The sequence below is a fragment of the Larimichthys crocea genome, chromosome XVII (assembly GCF_000972845.2).
Source record: "Larimichthys crocea isolate SSNF chromosome XVII, L_crocea_2.0, whole genome shotgun sequence".
In the NCBI taxonomy this organism is placed as follows: Eukaryota; Metazoa; Chordata; class Actinopteri; family Sciaenidae; genus Larimichthys; species Larimichthys crocea.
Genome location: NC_040027.1, coordinates 13,827,924 through 13,852,028, shown reverse-complemented (window position 1 = coordinate 13,852,028; position 24,105 = coordinate 13,827,924). Strand labels below are relative to the sequence as shown.

Here is a 24,105-nt window from a genome sequence, read left to right as displayed (position 1 = left end):
GGGGAAATATTCCATTACAAGAGTGAATCCGTTCAGCATGACCAAACTTAACCTATTTAAGACAGGAGAGAATGATGAATGATGGAATTAAATATTTCACTTTCCACAGTGTCTTTTAAAAAAAGTGAAGTCGCACTGAATCACAAAAGGCAGAGAGGATAGTTTCTGCTCTGCTGCTGAACATTAGTGAAGTCAGCTAAAATACTTCTGAACCAGATGCTGGTGTAACCTCCTCCACTGCTACTATAATGATGACAGCGCTGCCAGTAGCCGGTCAGGAGTGACGCTCCAAAGTGTGCTAGGGTATCTTTTTATTTTTTATTAATCCGTTAAATTTAATTTATAGATGATGAACAAAGGTGGCGGGCAAAGAATGTGAATGATATATTTGTCATTATTGTGGGTTAGGTGCAAAGAAGAAAGAAACGTCAGTCAAGTGCAACAACACAAGACATGGCAGCCAGATTGTGTTATTTACTATTGCAACAACAAGAAGAGATTTACTCTTGTCTGGCAGCTTCTTGCTTGCTCACTCTCTCATTTTCTCTTCTTAACTTCCTCCATCAACGTCCTCTTAATTCTCTTCTCCTCTGTCATCATGCCCATAGAGGCTGCTGAGCCCAGTTACATTGCCGCTCGCTTAGTTCTGGTCTCTGTCAGCATTCCCTTGTGCCCTTGGCCTGAAAATCTCTTCTTCCTGGTGGCCCAGAACGCCTGGTGGTCCAAACACCAACACTCGCCCGGTGCTCTGAGCTCACAGCCAACAAAACTGAGCTAACATTAGCCATAGGTTGCAGCAGTTTGCTTTAATGTCCATCGGGAAACTCTGTAAGTCACAGAGAGTGAGGTGACAGAGACACCATTCACCTGATCACACGTCAGGTGAATGATTTAAAATCTGATATTTTATTGCATGAGAAGTTACATAATGTTGCTTTAACTAGCCCAACTAGCCCAAAATATTTCACAAAAGTGGAAAGAATCACACTTTTAAGCATATAGAGCACGGCGCAGTCTCCTGCCACTAACACAAGGTTCACTTTAAGAATACAGGTGGTATTTCAATGCAGTATTAAGCACCTGACAGGCCTGCGTGTCTCACGGGATCATTTGTTCTCTACTGTTTGAATAAATGTGGGGTCTGTTCCTACTGTACAGCAAGTATATACAGTTCCCTTAAATCAACAATCTTAATATAGCAGCTTCTCTGGGGCAGTTGAGGTGAAAGACCCATTTTCTTCACAGCGATTCCTGCTGTAGTGGCTGAAAGCAGCTGCCAGCAGCAGGGAGGGGAAGTTAAATCGATACTCGTTCAGCATAGTTATAATTTCCTGCTAATGTGAATTTATATAAGAGATTACAAAGCTGGCTTTTTTTGTGTGTGTTATTGGAGATTTATCTCTCACACTCCATCTGCAGCTTACTATTTCCAGATGTGATTGTTTCAGCTCATATTAGTTCTGTTTATTTGATTTGCGGCACTTTTCCTCCACTGGTCATTAAATCCTGGATAATGTTCAGTTATTTAAAATCCCCTGAGCTCCATACAATTAAAGGTCATGAGCACCCAGTGGTTCTCTTGATTATAGACTTCATTCTAATTGGTGAGCTATTCAAACCGGTGTAGAGACCGGGTAAAAGGTCAAATGCATTTCAGGCGCTGGCAGCACTATGAAAAGGTGTGGGTTGCCGGAGGAGGGCAGACTGTTATTAATTTCATTATATTGTACATCTTTATCCGTATTGTTGCAAAAGAGGACTCTGAGAACTCGACTGTTGCTGGAGAGATTGGAGAGAGCTCGTTGTCAAACCAGTTAGATTACAAAGTAGGGAGTAGTCAAGCTAATATTAATATTAATATTTAACCTTCGTTTTTGCAACATGGACACTGTTTGCATCATCACCCATAAGTAGATTTAAGTAGCAGCATATCATCTTACACATACGAGTAATGTGGCAATCGTTAATCAGCACTGCTTTAAAATTAAAGCTGTTCTACTTACAGTTGTGTGTACAATATATGCCAATTTTTGCTGTGTGTGAAAATCCAGCTGTAGTTTTGTAGAGTTTTAAGATTCACAACAGAATATTTTTACATATCATTTCAGAGAAGTAGCTGCTGTGTTAACTGGCAGGCCAGCATGACAGGACCTCCAGTACAGCTACAGGGTAACACACACTGGCAATGTATGAGGCACACACTGCTTTCATACGTCATGTGTGTGTGTTTACCCTGAAGCTGACTGGATGAGGTGGCTCCATCAAGTACAGCTACACATGGATGTATGCTGAGAATGTACATTTACTCCTGGGAAGTTGGTATGACCAACACAAATTGGCTTTTTACTGTCAACACCTTTAGGCGCTAAAATCATCAGAAACTTCGATGCCTGAGGGTACATCAGCTCTATAGGGTGTGTGTTTTCCCTGTTCCTGTAAACAACACAGCGTGACACAACATGACAAAAAATAAGACCGTGGCAGTGCCATTTACAGATATAGACTTCATGCATTTCTAACAACAGCCTTGAAACTACAAACAAAACAAAAAACAGGCCGGAGTCGTCACTTGTTAAATGACTTATTGCGACAACAAGACTTGAAGTGACTGCATGTAACCCCTGTAAACCTCAACATATATTGTGTTAATAGATAGATAACATATACATATGTTTATAAATATGTTTACATTAGTATAATAATTAGTATAATTACCTGAAAACAATAGTTTTTTTGTTAAAATGAACCCTTGAACCAAACACTGATCTCAATATGGCTTTTTGCTTTTTATGTGAATTTATGAATTTTCCTACATGCTTGGAAGGAGATGGTGAGGCATGAAAGAGTATTCATTTGGTTGCAATCTGCAACTTCACCGCTAGGTGCCACTAAATCCTAGACACTGGACCTTTAGGCTGTGTAAAATAATGCCATTGATAGATATAAGAAACTCTGGCGATCTGCCTTCATGACAGTTCCTCTTCAGCCTCAGACCTTATTCTTTCCCCCAGTACATGTATTGATTTTTGAAGCTTTCCAGACTCTGCAATTCCTTCTCCTTCTAGTTGTGACTCTTGACTTTCCTGCTCCTGTTTTTTTCTTCTTCTTTTTTTTTTGCCCTGAATCCACTGTGCTGAGCACTCAGCCACATAACCCCTGTTGGAGTAAGAAAAAGCAAGTCGGTGAGTTGGATGGATTGCCCTCAGAAGTGACAGCAGTCTGGATGAAGAAGCCAAAGGTTTCTGCAGAAGAGCAGGATGTTTTAGTGTCTCTGAGCCACAGACAGCCTCACATAGCTGCTAGCATAGCTGTACACTCTTGTTATATTTATAGATCTCAGATAAAGAGCTCGAAGGGCCAATTTACATTCAGTACATCACCAAAAACCACTTATAGGGCTTGTAGTTGATTCATTTTGTACAGTCAATCATTGCCCAGCTGCGTTGATCATAATGAGATTGTAACAAAATCTCATCATAGGAATGAAGTTGACGAATGCACAATATAAGTGATTTGATAAATTTAGTGTCAAATATCACAGGTCAAACAAGTCTCTCCAGAGCCACGATGTAACTTGGCATGTGCATTACATTAACTGTGACATATTTCTCCATACATCAATTAAAATGATTAATTCGGTGTCAAACAACTGTCCAGAAAAAGAAAATTGAGTTGCTGTGGAGGTGCTGACAGGAGTTTAAAACCACAGGCAGATGCACTGCAGCCTCAAAGAGTCTGCTGTCAGCACAACTGCGAGTTAAGCAAATCACTAAGAGGTGCCAGGTGAGGTCTGTGCTCGACGTACGGGCCAGTGAACAAGTAAAATGATAAATGCTCCTGCTGGTGAAAGTGATGAATGATAGATGGCATACAGAGTTGTGTTGCTGAAACCCATAATCCTTCTATTCAGTGTCATTTAAAAAGAAAATCGATACTCTTGAGTAGCAGGTGAAGGTGCTCCTTTTTTCTCTCTTTTGCTCAGGACAAAAAAGAACAGCATGACTGATGTTTGTGTATGGGTTGTTTTTTTTTATGAAATGGCATCAAATACTAAAAAGCTCTGTGTTGCTGCGTGTTTGAAAAGAGATTTTGTGATCTTACCTGATTAAATACAGATTACACTGTATGTACACTTAAATGTCTTTTTGATTCTGTCTTTTAGGAATACCAAATTGACATCATCTTTGCCCAGACGTGGACAGACAGCCGCCTCAGATACAACAGCACAATGAAAAAACTGACTTTGAACAGCAATATGGTTGGACTTATTTGGCTACCAGACACCATCTTCAGGAACTCCAAGAATGCAGATTCCCACTGGATTACAATGCCCAACCAGCTGCTCAGAATATGGAACGATGGGAAGATACTTTACACCTTAAGGTAAATGCAGAAAAGTTCAAGTAAAACCTCAGCGACACTTTTAGAGAAATGCAGTACAAAGTCAAATTCTGCAGATGTTCATTGTTGATTAATGACATTTCAGCTGTAAGCAAATGATTATACACAACTTATAACAGTGAGATAGAGTATGCTGATATTCAGTTCACTGTGGCATAAATCATAGAGAAGCAGCAGATCCTCACATTTGAGAAGTTGGAGCCAGGAAACAGTAGGCGTTGTTTTTTGGCTGAAACAATCAGTTATGAAAATAGTTGTTTATTGATGCATGGACTCTGGAGATTTCCCAGTCTCATGTCCTAGTCTGGTTAGTTTGGTTATTTTCAGTTTGTATGAGATGTTAAAAACCTTCAGAGCTACATTCTGTAACATTCCCACCAATAAAATAACAATGTTAAATCATTTAAATGATACACTGACTGGCGCACCGGGAAGAAGAGGAGGTTTTCAGACCCAGGATACACGGGAATGCTGACAGGGAGACGGATAGACCAAAGAGGACATTGGCAGAAGGAGCTAAAAGACAAAAGGAGAGAAGGAGCAAGCAAAAAGTTGTTTAACAAGAGTAAATCTGGGACTGACTTATAGTCGTTGGTGAGAGCTTGGTGAAATAAAAGGCTTAAAGACAGACGCCGAGCTGGACTTGCTGTTGGACTAGTAAGAAATATGAGCTTGCTGCTATGTCTTGTGTTGTTGACCTTGCTTGATGTTTGGCTGGTAGCAAAGTTGTTGAGTCACTAGTTTGTGAGCATAAGTAATATAATCAAAATAAATACATGTGTACAGCTGACCGTATTTTTATTTAGTAGTGTTGGACTCTAAAAACACTGTGCTATAAAGATGTCATGGAGGTTTTAGGATACAATAGAAGTTGGACACGGCAACAGGCTAGTTTGGAGAATTTTGAAACTTGTTGGTTCCTTCTAGGTTTATTTAGCAAATGCCTTTTATTGGAAAGCTGTATTAACATTTCTCAACAGCCTACAATTACCTCCCTGAATCTCCATGTTCTCTGTGCTGTGTAACCAATTAAACTTACCCTTGGGAATCTTTGAGGTTTATCAATCAAACAATCAGTTTATACTGCATCAGACGTCAGCAGTCTTATTCACTAAGAAATTTATGCAAAATAAATTGTGATGCAAACATTCCCCCAAAAGTAGCAGCACAAAAGCAATTAGCCCCTGTCATTACTGTTTGTAAGTGCAAATTGCCTGCTTGAGCTTTAAGACCAATTTACCAAGGCAGCCACCCTCGTGCCCTGAAGCACTTCTTGTAATTGGAGCACTCGACATTAATATAAACCTCTCCTTCAGTAATAAGCATCAATAGACTGTCCTCAATCTTTTTTGACACTGTCCTTGTGTTGTGAGACATTGCCAGATTTTTAATCGACAATCTTTAAGGACTCTTCTGTGCCGTAGATGAATGTATTGTACCTGTGGATGTTGGAATTAGTCGAGCACTATAAAACTTTCTTACCGGCTTCTTCAGTTCAGTCTATAAAGCATTGTGCTGGACTTGAGGAGATTTAACAATCGACACGGAGCTCGCACATTTCTGCAAAGAACAAATAAGTAACTCAGTTTTCTAAGTCAAGTCAACAAAGCCCAGTTGGATCCTCCCTCACTCACTTCTGTTGATATTGAGCATTCAGGAGCGTGGAAACTTCGAGGAGTAATATCCGTTGATGGCATGAGAGAAAGACACTGAAATGTCATTGGGTATTAATTGTGCATTGACTTGGCCTCAGTAAACAGAGATGACATTTTGTGATATCCACTCGTCTCCCACATGCATGGTATTGTCCCATTTCCATCCTTTAATGAGGTTTAAAGATCATACCAGAATTACATTAAAAAGATCTTTTTTTTCTGTCTTATGTGTCCATTCATGGACATTACATGCATAATTTACAAATTTCCTTCCTTTTTTTGTCTTTTTTTGCAATTTATCTTCTTTTGAACATAACTTCTTTCTTTTATTTTGGAATTTATCTTCCTTTGAACATAGTCATGGGTGCTGGGTATTTATTAAAGCATCAGTCTTATTTTCAAACTTGATAATTCAAGCCGATGTGTGAAGCCAGCCAGTCTATTTCATCATGTTTATAGAGGTCGGGGCACTTTAAATGTTTCCTGCAGCCTCTTTTCCCAGTGAGACAAGAAATGTTCTTTAACTGGTTTGTAATTGAGGGTCAACAACATATTGGCTGCATAATTACTTCCTCAGGTTTGTCTAGTCTAAAGGGATAGCTGGCTTTTACAGTAACTACATCATAAGCAGATTTCCACAGAATCTACGCGTGATGATGTGTGTAGCTGATACATCATCATTGTGGATGCGTACATGGTGGCAAAGCAGTGAGAAAAGCAAGATATACAGAGTGTGCAGACTGATTGGTCACTTGTCATTGTGTCTTATGAGTTTTGTGAATTACAAGCCGCTGAAGGCTGATAAAAGTAATAGAAGTCCCTCCTTAGTTTTTTTTTAATTAAGAATATTAATCACATAAATACTATTTTGTTTAATGTTAGATATGATAATGATACAAATATTTTCATTACATACAGTATGTTAAATGTATTTATACTAGAACTACAGATGCAGTCATTTTAGGATATCAATCAAATGAGATAAGATGCCAGTTATTTAAGCAATATTACACATAAGTGTGTGCTTTACCGTCACAGTGATGTGGTCAGGACTGACAGGATTGTAATTGTATTTAATATTGTGATTATACAACTATACAATCATACAATTACTAAACTAACTAAATAAAACATACATTCAAAATGTATTCATAGTTTTGTGCAAATTTTACTTTTCAATCAACAAAATAGTGAAAACATTTGACAGGAATCTGTGTGTGAGCATGTGCTTATGTGTCCACCTATATAATATTTGTGTTTAAGAACTCCACAGGGTATCTTTAACTTTACTAATCGGTAAATGGCGAATCATTTCAAGTCCGATATGCTTTTCTTCACACAGCATCAAGCTAAAATCTAATTGTGTGTTTTGAAAAATCAGATGCAAACTGGATAAAAGGTCAGCTTGGTGACTTTCATATTTTCTGTCCGGGTTTGAAAAACTAGCCTATTAAATGACTGTTATAAATGTACCCTTACAGGTTAACATTTACTGACTACAAATGGCCTTGTGGGGGAATTCAAGCAGAAAGTTGTAGAAAAACGAGCTGTAAATGGCCTCACACTAACTGATTATAGTCCTTGAACTGTAGGTTGATGACTGCTAGTTAAGAATTGCAGCCCCACTCATGGCTGAGAGGTTGTTTTTTTATCAAATGAATGTGCACTAATGCATTCATCCTCACATTATTGACCCATTTTTTTCAAATAATGTACAGCAAATTGCTTTCATCGATGTGATACTTTGAGTGTCTGAACAAGAAAAATGCAAAAATGTGATCTGATTTCAAATCATATCATTTAAATCAATCAAGACTTTATTTTTATAGCACTTTTTATACAAACAAAAGAGCTTCACATAATAAAACAGCTTATCATCTAAAGAAAAAGTATTTCCATGGTTTTAATATGAAGTTCAAAACTAAGATCTGTATCAAAGATAACTGCCAAGTTTTTTAAATGTCAGTGCTTAAGTTTCTCTCTCTGAGCTTCAATAATAACCAAAACTTCAGTTTTCTCCTGACTGAGAAAGTTGTTGAAAGTTCCCTGACATCCATAACTTGATGTCTAAAATGCAGTAAAAAAAAAGCTGTGTGATATCAGCATATTGTGTCTCCTGATGAAGTTTCCAAGCGGCAGCATGTAAAGCTGAAAAAGAGGAGGATCTAAAATCAAACCTTGGGGAACACCACAAGTAATTTTATAGTTTTACTACTAAAAAGACAAAACAGACTGTTGTGTTTTCTTTTCAGGCTGACAATAAACGCAGAATGCCAGCTGCAGCTGCACAACTTCCCAATGGACGAACACTCCTGTCCACTCATCTTCTCCAGCTGTGAGTACACCTTGCATATTGTGACAACCTACTTACTTCTTGCGTGTCTTAGCATGCATTCATACAGGATCAGGGATTGTGTCAACTCGTAGCAGGGTTGTCCAGTGGAGGGGGGGTGGTTGAGGAGAGCGTAGGTGGGTTGCTGTGGGCGTGTCTATACTGTACGTGCTGAATGTAACTGCTGTGAAATAATCAGAAAATAACTTTTTATTTCCCTGATTATTCAGCTTTATCGAGGCCGGCGCTCACTCACTGTTATTGTTACTCTATGTCTCTCGACCAAAGCTCTCTTACTCTCTCTCTCTCTCTCTTGCTAATCATCAGGCACAAATCAAATTAAACTTCTTTGTGACACTATTTTGCAGCGTGAATTGCGAGTCAGACTCAGATTTAGAAGCTGGGTACATGAAATAAACAGAACACAACTGGTAGAGTATCAGAGTTTAAGTCCATGAATCCACCTGGATAGTCTCAGTTTCAGAGACATTTCAGGATGTCTCTGGGGGTTTGACCGATCTGAGTGTCTGATTGGTTTGCGGAGTATGAGAATCAAGTTATCTCATGACACGTCTCATATAGGGCAGGTCTAAACTGTATTCTTACAACTGTACTTTTTCATGGTATTTACAGAAACCCAACAGTGCCCACTACGAGCAAGCACTTGTTGACAGTGGCAAGAAAAAACGTCTTTTAAGACACAGAAACCTTAAGCAGAACTCAAATGGGCGACCTTCTGTCGCAACCAGTTGAGTTGGTTAGTTCAGTTAAGTTTGCAGTAATAATGATAACTTTAAATTTTAATGGTGACTAAAAGTAATAATAATGATAAAAAAATATAAACAGTATTCCTAATGGACGTCAAGTAGGACTACAGCAGCAGGCACAACCACAATCCCTGATCTAGGAAAGGATCCATGAGAATCTGTGGAAACAAATACAAAGACAAAAACTCCGGGGAAGAAGCAAAGTTAGTAACATGCATTGTATAATTATACGCAGTTTATCATCGCCAAGAAAATTATTTTATAAATGTGCCATGATTACTCCTCATATGTGAAAACATTTATTATTTTGCAAGCCATCACTGAGAAGCAATATGTTACGTCTTTGGCCTCTATCATACAGGCTGGTTTGCAGGTAACTATGGCAACATTTGAACAGTCAGACTTGGTGCTAAGTTCTTAAAGAGGTCTACAGAACGATAGGAAAAATAAGTAAACTGAATGATAGATGTATTTAAGTGTGCTGAAATACCAAACTGCATGCTGTAGTCACCAGTAGCACATGGTCTCTTCATTATAAAGAAGAAGTACTTTCCATAAAGCACATTTGTATCACACATGTGCTTTATTACAGTATAATACACAGTACTTTGGTTCAAGTTTGCTTGCTTCATGACAGATCAACTGTGGGGTGAATTACTCGACAGAAACTGTACAATGGAAACTGTAAGTTTATTGTGTTTGGAGATTGGATGTGAGATTTAAAGGGTCGTCAGTCCATCTTGCGGGACATTCGGTAAACCTGATGCTCTGGTGGATGGAGCATTGTGCTGAAAATAAACCGTGGTTGGTGTATTATCCGCTGTGGATCTCAGAGAGATCTATCATCGTGATCACAGAGGGATTTGATATGATAAGACGTCGCACCACGTACAGCATATTAGAGCTTAAAACCTGCTCACTGCACTGCCACGTCTGTGAACCCATCCTGCTGTGATCCATCAAACCTATTTCCTTACCTAAGGAAATCATCAGACATTACACTGGTTTCCATGACTACGCCTCTGTTTTCAGATTAAGTCAGATTTGCTTATCTTTAAAGCCATCATGTCCCTGGGGGACTGGAATAATTAACCCAGCACAATGCAAATTGTAGTTTGTTGAATAGATAAAAAGACAGAGTATAGACTCAGTAGATAATTAACATACTACATCTGGTAAAGCTTGTCGGCTTATCTGCTAAACAAGAAACAATATTTACAGTAGGACTTAGGAGAAAAAAACAAGTACAATTTTTTAACCATTTAATGACAATTCTGAATCAATGCATATTTAGCAAGTGTCATTCAGAAGATGTGTCCGAAAATACCAATCGTACTATGATGAACTGTGTCTGTTGGATTTAAATAGGCAGCTGTTTGCTAACAACTTAAAAAAAAAAACTATTTATATGTTTTACAGCAGATATAAAACAACATAACGATACAATACCTTTTAGTCATAAAGTTCTTTCCCAGTATTTTAATTATAGACATGCCAGCTTTAATTTGGTGATCATATTTAATGATGCCTCTAATAATGCCACCAAATTATCTTTAACTCAACTTGCTGTCAGGTGAACAATATAGTCCTTATTTATCTTACTACTTGCATGTTAGAGGCACAGATGGAGTGAAACTTTGTAATTCTCAGTAGCATAAGGCTGCTGACTCACAGTGTCACATGATTTGGGACGATCAGACAGTTTCATTTCCAGGTTCTTAGTGTGTGCTGCCCAATTTCCTGCAGTTTAAATTGATACTTATTTTGTATGATCATGATAAAATTATTTTATTGGATTTTTCTGAACTTCTAGCGCCGACTGTCATCAGTATTATCATGATTTCTGATCATCATTGGTGGAGGAAGTATTTAGATAATACACAGTAAAATTATTCATCACTGTACAATTAAACGCCATGCATTAATAATAATAATACCAAGAGGAACATTGGCAAGCTCAAGACAAACCCAGCTGCTATGGCTGTCAGGCTGTAATTTAGTTGACTCCTAGTTACATCCTATGGATTGGATGGCTTTCCAGGCAGGGATGACGCATGTGGCCACGCCTCATCAGCTGGAACCAATCAGGAGCGCACACCTTAACATACGCATAAACACTACAAGCAGAGTTACACATAGGAGTGTTCGGTGGCAGCTGTAACAACCTTTTTCTTCCGCTAATCCAGGGTCGGGTCGCAGAGGCAGCAGGTTTAGCGGGGCATTTAGACGTCCCTCTCCTCATCAATGCATTCCAGCTCCTCTTGGAGGATCCCAAGGCATTCCCAGGCTAAATGAGCAATGTAGTCCATCAAGCAGGTTCTGGGCTCTCCTACTAGTTGGATGTGCTTGACACACATTTATAGGAAAGCACCCAGGAGGGATCCTGATCAGAAGCCTGAACTACCTCAGCTGGCTTCTTTCAATGCGAAGAAGCAGAGGTTTTACTGCTCCCTCCCTCCGGATCTCCGGATCTCCGAGCTTCTAACCCTATCTCTAAGGTTAAACACAACAATCTGATGGAGGACACTCATTTCAGCTGCTTTCAAAGGAGTTTGAGTATCTTATGTGGCAGCTGTAACAACCACTTATGGATAAAATAACCAGATTTCCATTTCCGGCTTATCCAAATACCTGACAAGTGAAATCTAAGCAGAGATATTTCAGGGATAACTCCTTTGTTATAAACCATACAGCAACGTCGCTACCAGCTTGTCTGACGTATCCGATCGTATCCATATAAAGCACTTTTATTTTGAAAGGCACCATATCTTCCTCTTAGACTAATGCCTATTATGCCTCCTAAATGTCATTCATTTATAAATGCGTCATGAATTGTGCTTTGAGCCCATTACTAATGTTTTATGCAAATGTCACACAGAGTTCTGCTAATCCATTGTTGCCATTCATAAAAGTTTACTTGATTAAAGAGCCACTTTCAACAGTGAGTTGTTATTTTCCAAACATTTTGAATCTGAGTAGCGATTGCTGAATCTTTAATGACATCATTAATAGCAAATGGGAGAATGTGGCAAATGTTAATGGAATTCATTCATCAAACATGTTTGAAAACAATTAGCAGTTTGGGCAACGTCTTCCCTCACAGTTAATGTTTTTGTTAATTGAAAGCCTATTACATCAAATTGCTATCAGGCAAGATCATAATTTTGTTAGCTTTTCTACTTAAAATGATTATGTGTCTGTTTAAGACAGAGAAGATTCAGGCTAGTGCAAAACCAAAGCATAAATGCAATCATTAACCCATCATTAACCTCACATGATCGATTGTAAAAGCACTCCCAGGCTCCATGCACATCATGTGAAGGTCAGGCCCAACATCAAGATGGATTCAGTACATTATTGAACCAAAGCTTTCATTTAATCTACTTTCCTTCTGTCTCTGTCTTCATTCCAGACTGTCTTTTCATTAGCCAGCCTCCAGCACAAGACAAATGTTGCTCTGGGTGGCCCTAGGTCTGTCTGCACAGGATATCCATCATTAGGATGTGCCATATAGCACTATGGGTCACACACACACATGCTCTGTGTAATTGCAGATGGATACCCACGAGATGAGATGATTTACAAGTGGAGGAAGAACTCTGTGGAGGCGGCTGACCAAAAGTCCTGGCGTCTCTACCAGTTTGATTTTATGGGCCTGAGAAACACTACCGACATAATAAAGACTACAGCAGGTAGGATCTGTCTGTTGTACTGTTTCTTTCTCAAGTTTAACATTTTAAAACACAACGCTGATGAGCTCATTGGAAATGTGTTGATATTTAGCGTCAGTGCACATAAGATGCTCGCTTTGTAGACTCCCACCCTCCACCCCAGTCCCTACATGTTACATTGACGTGTAAGATGCATTGCATTCCTGCACACCTTCTAATAACCTTTTAATTAACATCTTTTGGATTACTACATTTTCAAAAATATCTTGCTGTTATGCCCCAGTCTAAGGGTGCCTAGAGAAGACCCCCATCTTCCCCATATCCCAAGTAGCCATAAACAAAGATTTGTTTGAATATAAGGAAAATGATTTATTTACAAGAATATATCGATGCACATATAACTATAGATGAAGTATATAAGGCTGAGTTGTTAGGCTTCAGGGTGGTCTATGACCGCAGTCATAACACTTGAAATATTCTGCATACTGTGTCTGTACATTGTTCATATTCTATATCTCCTAGTACTTGATTTTTCTTCACATTTTTATTTTATTTAATGTTTGTTATCCACCAAAATACCAACACATTCCTTGTATGTGAAAACATACTTGGCAATAAACTTGATTTCTGATTCTAGTGGCAGAAATAACCTTCAGTTTATTGCCATTCCTTTATTCATTTATTGTGCAACAAGTTGTGTTTGTCACATAAACTGTAGATTATTGCTAGTTTGTTGTTTTTTTTAATTAAATTCCAGCCAGGTTAGTTTGAGGAACTTGTAAGAAACTTACATTGTTACATAAATATCACACAACAAAACACAAAACGAAAAATATAAGACTAGCTCATGTTAAGAGTTTTAGTGTTTTCCCAGCTTAAGTTTTTTAACCCCGAGGCCATCAGACTTAGCTCATAACAGGAAAATATGCATTATCAACCATGAGTGCTGTTACTGTACCAGGACTGATACTTTTATGCAGTCCCTCTGTATATACACTTACTCTCAATCCTCAATTTTCATATATTTAAATAGTGTAGTATGTCCCATTTATATAGTACATTTATATGTATTCATACACTGATACCTCTATCAGGGGGCGGCAGTAGCTCAGTCCATGGAGATATAATAAAGTATCTCTTCTTCTTCTCTACAGTTACACAAAGACATAAGATCCCCAAAAATAAAAAAGGTGCAGTACAAGAAGTGAATCCAACAATATTTGTCAACAACACCCCCACGATTCTGTCTCCAGGTCTTTCAAAATGGTTCCAAAAACATTGAAAGAAATCAGATTCTTTCTGTAATACATTCTGGGCTGAGGTATATTAAAAATATAGCAGCGAGTCATGCTGCTGACCTGTTCTTCTTATCCAACACATTGTATTGTACTGTTGACCCTGTGTTGACCTATATAACAAATAAAACTGAAAAGTCATACTGAAAAGTGAAAGTCCCTGTTGAGACCACCCAGTCAATTCCAAGATAAACCGACAGATTAATTAGCCAGATTTTCTGTCCTATCCCCGCTTATGTAATTTCGTCTTTTTGTCTCCACTGAGCTCACAAGAAACAGAAAGTACAAGTCACAGAAACTCCCGTATCTCTCTCCTCTTCTCCATCTGTCGTTGCCAACCACTGCGCTGAACTTTTTTGCAAACTGTTGTGCAGGTGTCACACTGAGCAAGCTGTTTGTTTCACTTAAGACTACATCACCGTGCTCCATTTGAGAGATTTACCAATAAATGTTGTATTCCACATTATTAAATTGTCATATTTCTGATTTAAGTTGCTGCTCCTTGACCAGTTATGTTGGATGGAATACAACAGAAGAACAGCTGTGTATCTGTCCGTAGAGCAGCCAAACAGAATCACATTATGTTAATAAAAAACACAATATTAATAGCTGCAGTTAAAAACTATGATTTGATTTTCTGCTACACACGGTGCAAATAGTTTTCCACACAATAGCAGGACACAGTAAAGTTGTTTTTAATGTTTTTAATGTGAACTAGAAGCAGTGGGAAATGTTGGCATTACCCCTGGATCCCATCACTCACGGCTCTGTGACATCTTGGCCAATAGACGCTGTTTTGGTCCGTTCTCCACACAGCTTCATATCCCACCAGGAACGTTTCAGAAGCATTTTGTCCACCAGATTTTACTCAGATTTGGTCTTTTTTCCTTGGTTAATATGTTTCTGCCATGAATGAGGTAGGCTACATATTTGAATTGTTATCCTTTTGGTTGTTTTTGTGATCAGAAGTTTGCACAGGGTTTTATTTGGAATTTGGATTCTCTATGTCCATATTTCTGTGGCTACTCACAGCGTCCGTCAAAAGTAGAACAGCTGTGTGTTTTCCACAGAGCGTAAAGCCACTTCTGGGATGCTTCTGAAACGTGGTGCTTCTGGTGGGATCACGGTCTTTGTCTACATCTGTGATGCAGCCAGAATATTCGCTGCCGTGCCCATTCACATCGAGCTGTTAGCATTAGTAGCAGGAGTGAACAGTGACGCTGATATCAATGAGAAAAAAAATCAAATGCTGGAATACATGCATGCATTGTGTCCTGTCAGACCCTCATGTGGAGCATTGGTAATGGCGGACTCCACCACAAACAGTGAAAGCTACAATATGGAGAGATAATTACATAATGACATTTGATTACATTAAACATTTAAAGATTCTAACTTTAAAATGTGTCATTTGAGCCTCTTTATAAAACACAGATTTATAATGCAATTCAGTTTTTTCCCACCAGTAATAATAAATGATATCAGCTGAAGAGGGAAATCAGCTATAAGAGGCCACCTTAAGAGGAAGCTGTACGTGATCTGCATAGAGCTGACTCAGCTCTTATTTTTAGAAACGTTAAACACCATTTGCATATAAGATACCTCATGAAGTTTAACCTTTACAGCAAGACGCTCTATAACACACTAAACTTTATCAAGTACTGCACTTTAAACCTCCTGCCAGGCTCCATTTAGCACGACTGGCACTTAAGAGACTTAAAGTGAATTAAACTACATTACAGTTATAAGAAGATATGATTTTTTCTTTGAATATAAGTAACAGTGTATGAACAGACAATAAATGATAGTATGATTTATAAAGTGTTTAGCATCTGGTTATGGAGACATGTTGAGTTCATTGTTGATCTCTAAGAGGGAAAATGTGCAGGTGAGTGGTAGATCCCCTAAATGGGGTGGTGTTTTGGGTGGTGCAGGGCTGGTTGTAGCAGATATTCAGAGTGAAAGTGTGAAGACGTGATAAAGCTGGATGTGGCAGGTGAGTGGCAGAGAGGGTTTGTCCTGGAGCAGAAGAAGAGTTTGTCCACAAGATAACAACAAGACTAGCACTAGAGCTGGTCGTGGCATAGTTATCACTAGGGAGGCCGAACGATCTGGCGGAGTTTGGGAGATAGATTCGGTCTTGATTGGCAAGTGAGAAACAGGTGATGAGATGATCTGGCAGGTGAGAGGGAAACTGGAGGCCACACTCAGCGACACACAGAGACAGAAACACAAGGGGAGGGGAAAACAGCAGGACATGGGAAGAGGCGTACTGGCCTCACAATGACACTGCATGGACTGGAACTGACTGACACTATGAGCTCTTACTACAGTTGGTTGCTTGTTGCTGAGGTGGGTGTATAAGGAAATATTGGTAGTCACAATGTGTTACAAGCTCTTCAAACATGGATACACATTTAAAGATTCCAGGCCTAATTTGTTTAATTTGTATCATCACTAATCCAATATCTGTTCCAGTATGCAGAGGTTAAATTTGGATTTGTAATGTGGGGAAGCTTTGTGGTTTCATGGTGCCATGTGCATGTGTGTGACATAAGCTACTAAGATCTGAGTGATGTCATTTGACAAACTGTATATAAAATATAAGGTGAGATAACCTGCTCAAATACACAAATTAAAGACATTTTAGATGCTGATGACAATAAAATCTTTGCGTGAGTGCACTCGTCTGTGTAGCGTTGGCTCTGCTGCCTGGTAATTATACATTTCAAATGTAAAATATTATTTATACCGTGGTTTGGCTGAATGCTTGATGGCTATTATTTACAGAGAGATGGACATTCATATTGTCCAGTATGCCCAGCTAATCAACATTCTGCTAACTGCTTATCCTTATCAGGATCACTGTTGGGAATGCTGGAGCCGATCCCAGCTGACATTGAGCGAGAGGCGCGGTACACGATGAACAAGTAGCCAGTTCATCACGGGGGCACAAACAACCAAATTACACTCACGGGCAATTTAGAGTCACCAATTAAACTGTTAACTGCATGACTGTATGAGGAAGCTGAAATACCCACGCAGACCCGTGGAGAACATGCAAACTCCACACAGAAAGGCCCCAGCTGAGGTTCGAACCCACAAACCAGTGCTATCCACTGCACCACTGTGCCACTAATCCACATTTTAATTAAATATTTCAAATGAAAGACAGTTCCACTTCATCCTCTCATGATAGTGGTGCAAGGCTCTGCATGACAGAGCCAATTTAACCCCTGGACACTTGTGTCTGTAAAGTTTCATGTCAAGTTGTGTTGATTTTTTTATTTTTTATTTTTTTTACACACAGGTGACTATGTGGTGATGACGGTGTATTTTGACTTGAGTAGAAGAATGGGCTACTTCACCATCCAGACTTACATACCCTGCATCCTCACCGTGGTTCTCTCCTGGGTCTCCTTTTGGATCAAAAAAGACGCCACGCCAGCGAGGACGGCTTTAGGTACTGTGGTCGTTCGATAGCGACAAACTGTTTATGTCTGGAACATTGCTACAATCTTAGAGATAATTGGAAATACTGATGCAGACATTATGTCAAGGTCCGACTTCAGAGGTTTCCATTTGCACACTTTAATCATGTTTGTCTTTGAATATTCGCCGTGTTTACATGCTGTTATCTATACTGCATGGATATTTGTTTGCCACTCCATCTGCTTTTTCTGTTTTGTAATGCTTTTTCCCCTCTTTTTTGCACATGCTCTCTTTTTGTTGTTGTGCAGTCCTATGGAACATTTTGGTGAAGGTAATTGAATACATCCATTATTTTTTGTTTCTCTGTGCACATTTTATCCATTTTTGAGTGGTGTTGTGTTTGCCCAGGCCTTCGATTAAGGAATTAGAAGAAATGTAAGATTACATACAGCAATCCGAAACCTCAAAAATGGAAATACATTTGCCTCTTTTGAACAGAATTTGTGGAATGTTAGTGAATAATGTGAATGAATGTGTGTTTTTCACTCAACCCTTAGTGGAAACATCGAATGCTTTCTCACAAGTGACCCGGTGTATGTTCAAAGAGACAAAGTTAGGGTGTTTTAAATCAAATTCAAAGCATCTGATCTTAGCTGGAGGCTGATTGTAGAAGTACAGTGGTAAACCAAGCCGGTGTGGTAGTGCAGATAAAATCCTTTAGACAAATGTTTTTTGAGAGCATTCCTCTCTTCAAAGCTGCCGTTCGTTCTATCGTTTAGAAAAAAAAAAAACTCTTAAATCTGTGCCACAGCATCAGGAGAAGGCAGGTAAGTGTAATCACTGTGGCAAGCAGAGGCTAAAGGAGAAAGTGTGAGATGTCCGCCTGAAATAGATGGGGGCCAGCTTGTTACCATGGGAACCTCGGTGAAACAGTCACAGTGCACAGTGTTTTTTTTTTCCCCCTTTCTTTCTTATAGGCATCTCTATAATGCTCATAGAGGAGGAGATGGGAGGGAGCAAAGAATGAAATCAAACAGATCTGCTCGAGGAGGTTTTTCTCTGTCAGACTGAGTGACATCAATACATCTGAAACGTGAAAGCTTCTAACAGATAATCACACTGTTAAGATAAAGATGGTTACTTTTACCACAAATACAATTACTGAAAGAAAGGCAGGAAATCATTAAGCTGCTCTAATCATCTTTCATAATCTCTTATGCTTATCAGGATTGCGGGGGGCTAGAGCTGATACCAGCTGGCACTAGGTGATAGGTGGGGTACACTCTGGACAGGTTGCCTGTTCATCACAGGGCTGACACACAGAGACAGACAAAAATTCACACCTACAGAAAATTCATCCATCCATTTCCTTCCACCTAGCCAGGACCAGGTCACCATGGCAGCAGGTTAAGTCGGTCCAGAGGCCACAGCAATGCATTCAAACACCTCCTGGGGCATCCTGAGGTGTTGCCAGGCTAGATGGGCTATATAGTCCCTCCAGCAGATTGTGGGTCTGCTCCGAGTTGGATGTGGACGGCGCCCAGGAGGCCACCCTAATCAGATGCCTGATCCTCAGCTTGCTCCTTTCTACATGAAGGAGCAGCAACTCTACTCCAAGCTCCCTTCAGATGTCCGGGCTCCTCACCATACCCTGCAATGGAAGCTTATTTCTCATCATTCGGTCACTGATCGATCTTCCTGTTCGTACTGCCCATGAACTTACCCCTTCCTCACCTGTTTCCAATGGAAAATGTGTAGTCAGGCATCCAAAATTCATTATTCAACAGTCTGAGTTAGCCAAATGAAGTTGGTATACTCCAAAGTCTCTTCAGTGTGAAATTCTCTCTTTGGAATATTTTTTGCAGGAGTAAGGATTGTGAGTTTTGTCTTCCAGTTTCCTTCAATTTTAATGACAAAGCAGATTTTAAACATGATGCATGATGTCATGTTTAAGTTGGACAGCTTTTTGTCAGCTTGGGCTGCGAGGGAGAGCAGACACTTGGACCTGACACATGCTGAATCAGAAATCAGAGGATCCCGGGACACAGATATGAGCCATCTTTGTGGATCTTGACTCCCATCCAAAGAGCTCAGCACGATGGGGTACAGTTAGACAGTTTGTATTGGCAGGTTAGAAAGAAATCTTCATCAACATGAACTTTACAGGAGCACTGCAATATAATTGGTCTCTGGTCCTGGACAGAGTTTTCATGTATGGTGCTTTCTCCTCCTTGAAGCAAAACAAACTAAAGTGTTCTCATCTCATCCCTGAGTCTGTCCATTATTACCAGTGAACAGAGTCTAAAAGGTGTTTTTCCTCCTTTCCTGTGTCCTTCAGGTATAACCACAGTGCTCACTATGACTACCCTCAGTAGTGTGGCCAGGATGTCACTACCCAGAGTGTCTTATGTCACTGCCATGGACCTTTTCGTCACCGTCTGCTTCCTCTTTGTCTTTGCTGCTCTGATGGAGTACGCAACGTTGAATTACTATTCATACAGCGCTCGAAGACCAAGCTGCATGGAACCTAAAAGATCGGTGAGTTTGGCCTTTTAATCAGTTTTTTTTATATTACATATTCTTGCAGAAATATTACTTTAAAAGAAAAAAAAAATCACATGATAAAGAACTTAAGTGATACGAATAATGAAATGTAGATTGAGCCGATGCCCTGTACGGGTTTACAAAAGTAGCTTTTCTCTGATAGTGCTTTGGTTTTGTTATCACAAGACGGACGTGAGAAAATCTTTCAGGGTTGAGATGATGCGACGCTGCCCTTTATAAGCTCTTCTGATAAGGCTGTTACTATTTTAAGGGACACTGCATCAATCTGTACGAGCTACCAAGACAGATGGGCCCTCTGTCAACAGCTGAAACAAGGGAGTGCAGACGGTCACCTCATGTTTGTAGCTTTCATTTGTAACATAAAACAGATGCAGCGTATACCTGCCCGAGCATTAGTGCACCAGAAACTCTGTGGATATCAGTGTGAGATTTTTGCCATTGTCTATTTAAATGAAAGTATAGTTATATCTCTGTCAAACTACATAATCCCAAGGTGTTTCAGAGTTGGTCTCCCATTTGCATTCGGCTGACGTGCATGCAGGATTTATCTGTTGATGACACATCAAGAAAAGCTTTGCCCTCCTGCCTTCTACCTCCGGAAGAAAAGTTTGTCAGAGATTTCTGTAATTCTCTGGGGAGGTTATTATCTAAAAATACTTTGTTCACACATTCAGCACACCTTCTAGAAATGTAGCTTAAATAAGAGTTGTAGTATTACTAACAGATAATAGTATAGTCTAAAATAAAGTTCTTCGCATGTGTTTTATTCAATTAAAAAACAACTTCAGTTGGTCACACACAAATGTATTAACAGTAAGTTTTGTAAGTGTCAAGTGAACAACTCCGATTAACTTAATTATTTTTTGTCTGTAAAGCTGATCCAGTTTAAAAAAGGAACACATTAAGATTTTTTTATTCATAATGAGTTCTACTCAGCCTGTGAAAACTGTCTTATGTTGTCGTCTGTAGCTCTAAAGGACTTTCTTATTTCTGAGAAATGATGTCATCATCAGGGTTATCTTGACTTGGGCTGTGAAAACTGTAATAGATGAATGAGGAATGAAGAATTTTAATATGCAAACAAACTGGAGACATGAAGGATGTGGTTATTTATTTATTTATTTATTTATTGAGCAGGAAGGATCTAACGAAGTTGCATTATGTGTAGGTGATCCAAACGAAATTAATGGATGATAATAAATACTGAACAGAGCGACTACAAATTACAAAGTGAGTGGAATATTGTATTGAACAAGTCGATGAAACAGACTAGAATCATATTTCATATTTCCAAACATCAGTGATGAACAAAAGTGAACTCTTCAAGTGCAAGTCCACAGGAGGTCACACCAAAATGTACACTTAAATTTTTCCATCATACACATTTAAAAAAAAAGAAGTAAACTATTAAAAAAATAATAATTGGATATCTCAGCATGTAACAAACAAAAAAAAACACACAGATGCAAAGGTTTGATTTTGCAGTGACAAGTGCTGTGGAGAGTTTTATTCATCAATGGTCAGTTTAGTCAGTGGAGACAAAATGCACAAGATGTCTTATGCTGAAAGGTTTATTGAACTTTGTTCAATGTGAATGGAGGATTCATCAATACACTTGTCATGACATAATGCCACCTCAATTCTGAAGAAGCTGTCCTCTCTGGCTCGTCTATACTACGGTATATGCACCGTTTATGCAGGATTCTCCATCATGTACCTATCTGTTGTGACACAGCCCTGTCCTCTGACCTCAGTTAACATAGTAGTGATCAGAATGGTGCGCACACAAACATACAGCTGCTTTGTATCTCAAGGAGAAGAAGTCCCCATAACAACCTAAGATGCAACACTATCCCTACAGTGACCTCGATAAACTTGACCCTGTGTAACCTCATATGAGTTGCTAGGGTAGAAACTTCCCTCGCAACGAGCTTTGTTCACTGAAAATACATGAGAAAACAGACTTCAGGTGCGTCTGTATGACTGCTTCTTCTTCTTCCTCGCAGAACTATTCTGTCCTGGATGTGAGACCTCCACACACCGTCATTGCTTTAAACAACTCCATGTACTGGCAGGACTTTGAGGAGGCTTGTGTCTACGAGTGTCTGGATGGAAAAGACTGCCAGAGCTTCTTCTGCTGCTTCGAGGAGTGTAAAGGAGGCGCGTGGAGAAAAGGACGCGTCCACATAGATTTACTTGAACTGGACACATACTCGCGCGTCTTTTTCCCCACCTCCTTCTTGCTGTTCAACATCGTCTACTGGGTAGGTTATCTCTACCTTTAGCACACTGCAGGAGCATGGTCTTTTGGTCACAAAAGAAGGACAGCACAGTTTAACAGAAGAAATTCAAAATAAATAAGAAAGGTAACACCAAATAAACTCTTCGCTGTGGTACCTGAAGCACTCACCTGGAGATAAACAGAGAGGACAGGGTGTGTCTGCAGCACCAAGCAGAGATTTCTGCCTCTGTGACTTCAGGTATGAGAATACGACACAATACTGATTCACTTCGATATGCTGTACACAGAGGGAGGACAGGATGGACTGACAAAGAAGACAAAGAAGGAAATGTGCTTTGCACTGCTACCCCCAAACTTCTCAATCAGGAGGATGACTTGTGTTGTAGGGATTGTACTGGCATGTTATTAACCAGCCATCAGTCAAATCCAGTTGATGAAAATCCAAGGACGTTCAAACCATTCATAGTGCCTTCCTCTGGAGGGGTAGATACTATCTGCTACAATAATCAGGGAATAATGATTTATAAATAATAAAAAAAAATACAAGAGTCTGGCTTTGACTGATTGTGGCTGTTTTCATCCAGAGTTTTGAGTTTATGAAACAGCCGTTTGTTGTAACAATCATATAAAAAGTCTTTATTATCTCCTCACACTGACTTTCAGTCATTAGGCATGGCTCATTCCTCCTGCTTGCACCTCTATATGGTATAATAAATAAATTAGTTCCCAGAGAAGAGGACGATTTGAATTGACCTCATAAGCAGAAAGAATAATACTATGTGATTTATTGGCTTTATTTATTTATTTTATTTAACAGAGCGTGAGCCCAAACCCGAACTCATATTAAATACATTTCCTTCAAGGGAATAGTTTGATATTTTGGGAAATACATTTATTTGCTTTCTTGTCAAGAGTTACATGAGAAGATTGATGCCACGTCCATGTACACTAAATATGTAGCTGTTTCCAGTCTTTATGCTAAAGCTAAAAAGAAAAGAAAAGAGAAAAGGGGTGTCATTGATAGTTATGATTAACTTCAAGCCTTAATATAATGTAAACAGGTCAGTTCTATAAAAATTCACCCTCAGTACAGTTGTCATGAATGGGGAAATTAGCTACAGAGACCAAAACTGTTTTTTGTACCAGGCTGTAAACATGTTTATTTCTGCTTGGACATTTTAACATGGGGACTTATGGAGACTAACTTGCCCTGGAGCCAGCCTCAAGTGGTCATTCGAGGAACTGCAGTTTTTGGCTTCACTTCACAGGTCACTGCTGCTTGGAAGGGAAACATGAAGATGTGTTTATTAAGTATTACTCAGCCTGTAAAAATTTAATTTTGAATAGACAATATGTACTACAAACTGGATGCACGGAGTTTGAAGGATGTGGTTATTCATTGAGCAGAGAGGGTCTATCAATATTAATATTACACTCTTACACTCACAGTCAGTCAGTGTAATAGTGTAATATTGTATTAAACAGATTAATAAAACAGAGTAGAATCACACATCACTAATCTAAGCTAACTGACTGCTGGCTTCATATTCAGCGTACAGACGTGAGAGTGGTGTCGATCGTCTCATCTAAAAGTGATTAAGCATATTTCCCAAAATGTCTGTCGATTCCTTCGAAACTAATGTGACTCTTCTTTCTATTGTTTTTGTCTTTCCTCGTCAACATTACTGTGGAGATTTGAGAGGTTGTAAACCTCGGTACGGTAGATGTAACACAGAAGTTTGTTG

The 24,105-nt window shown here is 39.2% G+C and overlaps 1 protein-coding gene across 1 annotated transcript in view; it reads left to right on the top strand.

Annotated features, from left to right (window-relative positions):
* gabrg3 (gamma-aminobutyric acid type A receptor subunit gamma3) overlaps positions 1-23,441 on the top strand; it is a 49,343-nt gene extending 25,902 nt beyond the window's left edge. Inside the window, exons 4-9 of the mRNA XM_019273083.2 lie at positions 4,163-4,383; positions 8,309-8,391; positions 12,710-12,847; positions 17,432-17,584; positions 19,892-20,091; positions 22,125-23,441. Coding sequence (XP_019128628.1) covers positions 4,163-4,383; positions 8,309-8,391; positions 12,710-12,847; positions 17,432-17,584; positions 19,892-20,091; positions 22,125-22,403 — 1,074 coding nt within the window. The 3' untranslated portion in view covers positions 22,404-23,441. The remainder of the gene's footprint in view (positions 1-4,162; positions 4,384-8,308; positions 8,392-12,709; positions 12,848-17,431; positions 17,585-19,891; positions 20,092-22,124) is intronic.
* The last annotated feature ends 664 nt before the right edge of the window (positions 23,442-24,105 follow it).